The following is a 6,000-nucleotide window of genomic DNA, read 5'->3' as shown; positions in this document are numbered from 1 at the left end:
GGAGGTAGATGGTGAATCAGTTTTCTTCCTCTTCCTCTCAGGTTCCCCAACCACCCTAGTTCTCTATAAGGAGCATGGATATTTTTGAAATAGATTTGTTGGGGTTAGCTCCATGGGTAGGAATAATGGCTGCCACAAATTCAAATCTCCACTGAGGGGCCAGCTGAGAACCACCCAGAGTGTGTGCTGCTGAGGGGGTTACACATTTTGCCCTGGGCAAGCTGCCCAGACCCACAGTACCACCAGAAGGAGGGAATCATTTTTTTAAAAAAGTACACTTTTAATTACTTTATACCTAGAAAACTTTTCTGGCAGTTTGTGCTTATAACTTTGTTTCTTCTTAATTCAACCTACCACTATCCAACCTTCAAAACAACAATATTTTCCCAATCTAGTCTCACCTCTCCATAGCATTTATATTTGTTGTTTCTTTTAAGGTGTTCCTATGCTGGACAGTACTGATACTGTTTTAGAAGTAGTTCTCTCAGGAAGTAGTGCATCCCTTATCCTCCTAAGGTAAAGGTAAAGATCTTCCTTGACATTTTTAGTCCAGTTGTGTCCGACTCTAGGGGGCGGCGCTCATCCCGCTTTTCAAGCCGTAGAGCCAGAGCCTGTCCGAAGACAGTTTCCGTTGTCACGTGGCCAGCGTGACTAGGGAACGCCGTTTTACCTTCCCATCGAGATGGTACCTATTTATCTACTCGCATTTACATGCCTTTGAACTGCTAGGTTGGCGAGGAGCTGGGACAAAGCGACGGGAGCTCACTGACATCCTCCTAATATCACCTCAAATCTTCCCTTTTTAATACTTACTTTTAAAGTCAGGATTCATATTGATTTCACTCTGTCTTCACTTTTTTCTTTTGAGTCTCTATCTGTCCTTTCTGGGTGCAAGTTGCATATATAAACATAAATCCGGGCACATAGGAAATATGCACACTTCGGCAGGACAGTGATAGAACATTTTAGACTCATCAAGGCAACCTTTAATGGTGGCTTGCACAAACCTCCCTAGCCTATCCATTTGAGTTTGTCAAGGTTAAGCCACACTTGAGAATGCTACCACATCTTCAAATGTCCTTCACTGATGTGAAAAAGGGAAAAAATAATAATTGGTGCATTTTTGTTTCCCAAAGCAAATCACTGATGAATTTCAATTTTTGAATTTCTAACTGGTCTTGAGTCCACGAGGTTTAAAGCAACCTGAATCAGATAGAAGCCCAGTCCAAATTGTAGAATCTGGTACAGAGCAGAACTAGGAAGCCCTTGGACATGTTTACATTTTAGAAATGCAGTGGGAAGGAAAGCAGTATATCTGTCTTGCTTTGGGGCATTGGCAGGAATCCATGTGAAGCGATAGAGAAACTACGCCTGGATTCTATAATTTTAAAGATGTTTTTGCTTTACACCGCTTTCAGCAGCATGCTTTCCAACAAGAAGGGCAAGCTTCAGGCTCCCCTTGCCCTCATGTGCTCCTGACTTTCACAAATCTAGTGGAGAAATTCTTGACATGTAAGTAGAGCTGGCAGGCCAGAGTTATGATGCTGACTTGCTTCTGAGTACAAATGGATAGGAGTGTACTGTGTTAACAAAAGATTTATAGGGAACTCCTTTTAAAAAACCTTATTCCAAATAACCCACAACAGGGAATAAAATATATTCTGGATCCACCTACACAGGATATATATGTCCATACATGCATTCTTTTCTCCTTCTACTTCTAGTGGAATATTTGTCTCACCCCACATAAAAAGCACGGACCCTTTGCCATACTTTTTGCCTTCTAATTAATATTACATCACACTCTTCAGGGTCTCAACTGTCAAATGTAGCTCCCTCACTTTCTTGCTGGCCCTGACATTCCTCGCCTCACATTCAGCTTCCTGCCTTCTTCCTCCTAAGGCTTTATATCTTTGTTTTCCACACAAAAGAAATCTCAGTGGATTTCCTGTAGCTCATTCTCATGCTGCCGCTCTTAAAGTGACAGAACTTCAGACAGCAGCTGGGACATCCTGAAAAGCAGTCAACAAAACAGAAGCAAACACCAGTTCCCCCCGAATCCTACTGGGATGCTAGAGCTCTGATGTGCTCAACCACCACCCTCAGGCAAAGGCCGTAGGAAGTTTACAACTTTTGTGCCTCTGCTTAAGATTCTTTCCTGTCCTTAGCCTCTTTCTCTCAGCTTCCTGAGACTGAGGTGACCTTCCAAGAGCAGGATAGGTTCATGGTCCCCCGTCAACTCCCCTGTCTCTCTTTCCTGTGTCTCTCTTCTGAGCTCAATGTGGTCCTTAACAACTCATCTGCTCAAATTCAGTGCTCATGTATATCTCCTGCTCAGATCCTTCCCCCACCCACGTTCCTTTGTTAGTTTAATCAACCTCTCTGTAGATTTTCTTTCTTTTACCTCCCAGCTGATTTTCTAATCACCATCTGCACCTCCTTTATCCTCCCCTTAAAGGATTTGCAACCCGTTATCTAAGGACAAATGATAGCATAAGAGCAGCAGCTTTGGTGGGATTTCACCTTTCTAGTAGGCATGTGTGGACATTTTGCACCTGATCGCACCCTCTCGAGTAGGACCACTTTGACTGCCATCATGAAAGGACTCAAGAATGAGAATTTGGTAGAAACACCACCCACAAAACTTCTGCTGCTCCTAGGTAAGTGAATTTGCTTTCTGGATTAGAGTTAATAATAATAATAATATAATTTATTGTCATTGTAAGTATATACACAGTATACCCATACAACGAAATTCACAATTAAGAAGACTGATACGCAACTGGGGAAAATGTGGTGGTCAGGTCTCAGGAAAAGGGCAGACAGAGAATTTTTGGAGGTTATTCTGATTTCCAGTAATGGCAGTCCGGTGTCCAATTATGGCAGTCTCTGGATCTGAGAAGCCCATTTAAAGCAGAAAACTCCAAATAGGTGGCAGAGATGGACATGCAAATTTTCACTGAGCCTCATGGCAAGAATACCACTGTCTTAAATGAATGTTGTGCCTTGAGAAGATAAATATGCTATTGTAGTGAAACACTGCTATGTAATGTTACCCAATTTGTCAAACCAAAGCATATCACACAAACAGCCAGATTTTTTAAAAAAGAATCTTAAGAAGTTCTCTGTAGGAAAGAAACACATTAATAATACATGCTGCAATAGAGGAAAAGAACAGAACAGAATTATATATTTACAAAGTTGTTTAATCCTAACCTTTAAACTATTTTCGGTCATTATTATTCATAGGAAGCAGCCTCTGTTTTTCCTGCAGTAATTAATCTTAGCCTTGGAACGTAAAGACGATGATCCAAGAGAGTGATATGCAGGTGCATTCAATAAATAAAAAATTGGTCTTAACTTATTCTTTTCTGAAGTTTGGGTTGCAGCCCTAACAACTCTTACTCGAGACTAAGCTCCACCGAATGAAGAGGGTCACAATGCTTCAGAATGCGCATAGTTCTCTTTTCCCCTTTGTGTTAATATACTTAACATGGTGATATATTCAGTAAAGGTTATTTGTGATTCTTCATTTATAAGGTAGTGGCTTACACAAAATGGTAATTCGATATCATAATGTAGTAATATATTGTATCTTGTTGAAATATCATCATGTAGTAATTTATAAAATCTACAGAACATAATAGAATGGCATAGTTGAAGTATCTTGAAAAACAACTTTTTGTGACAAATCTAGGGAGAATTTGAAACCCCATGTGCAGTCCATTACAACATTTCCCTCCCCCCCCCCAAAAAATGGTGCATCAGCTTGTTTTATCTCTAGCCTACCACACAGTCTTGCAAAAATGATAAGAGTCCAAAAACAATGTTGTTAAAGCACCAAAGTGTCCCCTTCCATATGCCACAATGCTGCATGGATTATATTAAAAGGCCATTTTGAAGTGTTTGTTAAGTGGAAATCCACATGTTTATTTGCCTCTTCTACCATATATGGTGTTTGGCCAAGTTTACGGAAATATCAGGAATCCTTGTACATCTTATTATATATATATATATATATATATATATATATATATATATATATATATATATATATATATATATATATATATATATATATATATATATATATATATATATATATATATAAAATTATCTGTGTTTCCAGGATATATTTTGTAGCTGCTGCTTCAACCTAGTTTCATATATCGAAAACCCCACAGCTAATTTCAGGGCCCTAGCGGTGGCTGCCACTTTCCCCTCCTCTTCTCTCCTTCACTCCAACTCCCCACATATCGCACAGGCCAAAAACTGATTCCAGAGGATTTTCCAGCTCTGGTTTTAATGGTAAACAAGGGGCTGCAGTGGGAAATTGCCCCCTAACCAGCAGTGTTGGAACCCAGCACTGGTTCACAATTTTAATAATCATATATAAATTAGCTTAAATATGCATACACATAGATGAGGTCTAGACTTGTAATGCCATTATAGAGAAGAAGCCAGTCCTTCTTCTCAATATTAACACAAAACTGCATTTAGAGTAGAGACCATGACTGACGTATGCAAAGCTGACATTTATTTATTTTTTAAATTCTGTTTAGTGTTTACTTCCACACTAGTAGACCTGAGTTGCGCCTCACAGAACTGCACCGTTCCGTGCAATGAGCATGCAAAATGTGAAGTTCGTAATGCAATCCCAGGTTGCTACTGTAGTCCAGGATTTACTGGGTCTGGCATAAACGGACCGGGCACAAGCGGTTGTTATGGTAAGACGTTCTCCATCCTGTTTGTTAAATTTCTCTGTTATTTAGTATCGTTTTCTGAAATGCTGTTAGAAATCTCTTTATTCAATTACCTTGTAATTCAGGCACGATATGAAAAAGCACCAAACACAGAGGTGGGAAGCTTTGACATTTTACTCAGTTCTTTTTCTAGCCTTGTGTATTTTGCATGTCTTGTGGAGAACTGAAGTCACTACCAAATTACTCTGCTTAGAAGTAAAGCCAGGTGGTGAGTGCAAACAGGATGTGCACTCCATTATGAACTTCCCAAAGGGGGAAATGCAAAGAAAAAAGAATGAGGGAAGAGGATCTATTTCTCTTAGTTGTCAAAGTGTCACAATATTTTTCCCACCTCTCTCTCTCTCTTTATTTTCTATATCTTCTTTCATTTTGCCGACACAAGAAGTCAAAACATCAATGGAGGAAAAAAAAACAGAGAATTAAACCTGGTTAGTATCCAACTGAGGCAAGTGTCACTTGTGAAAGCAAAATAGAAAACTAGGGTGGAAAATGAATCAGCCTAGTGATGGTTTAGACCTCAGAATAGCATAGTGGTTCTCACCGACCAGATAGGGGTGGTATAAAATAAATAAATAAATAAATAAATAAATAAATAAATAAATAAATAAATGGCTGTTGGGAAGTGAGGGTACTCAGTATCCTTTTATTACCAGGCCCAGGTATTTTGCCTCAAGTGACATAATCTGAAGCAAGCCTGGGAACTCTTCAGATTGAATATGAGGGTTTTCAGAGAAAGACCAAGTATTCACATTTCCTACAGAGGATCATCACTGGATTTCATCTAAAACAAAAAACCGAAAATAATCTGAAAGTGAAATAAGTCAATGTGTGATACATGAATTAGAGTTGAAAATAACAACAACAACAATAACAATAATAATAATAATAAAGCTAAATAAACAATTATTATTATTATTATCATCATCATCATCATCATCATCATCATCATCATCATCATCATCATCCCTCTGATTTTGCAGTTCCCACCCATAACTTGGATACTGTTCTTCAATACACTTGGATGGGGGAGGGCAAGTAAGAGAAAAGAGATGAAGAATTAAGTCCCTGAGTTCTATCGTCTGGATAGCTCAGTGAACTGGGTGTCCAGCAGTGGAGCCAGAGATTAGGAGTTTGATTTCCCACTGTGCCTCTGGGGAGAAGAGCCATCCTAGATAGCCTTGGTCAAGCTGCACAATCTCTTGTTCACCCTGAGGAAAAGGGAATGATAAACGGCTTC

The 6,000-nt window shown here is 39.3% G+C and overlaps 1 protein-coding gene across 1 annotated transcript in view; it reads left to right on the top strand.

The window, feature by feature from the left end:
• The first annotated feature begins 1,845 nt into the window (after positions 1-1,845).
• ADGRL4 (adhesion G protein-coupled receptor L4) overlaps positions 1,846-6,000 on the top strand; it is a 134,894-nt gene continuing 130,739 nt past the window's right edge. The window contains exons 1-2 of the mRNA XM_020812571.3: positions 1,846-2,660; positions 4,563-4,727. Coding sequence (XP_020668230.3) covers positions 2,537-2,660; positions 4,563-4,727 — 289 coding nt within the window. The 5' untranslated portion in view covers positions 1,846-2,536. The remainder of the gene's footprint in view (positions 2,661-4,562; positions 4,728-6,000) is intronic.

Source organism: Pogona vitticeps, chromosome 4 (assembly GCF_051106095.1).
Source record: "Pogona vitticeps strain Pit_001003342236 chromosome 4, PviZW2.1, whole genome shotgun sequence".
Lineage (NCBI taxonomy): Eukaryota > Metazoa > Chordata > Lepidosauria > Squamata > Agamidae > Pogona > Pogona vitticeps.
This window is presented reverse-complemented; position numbering and strand designations above follow the sequence as displayed.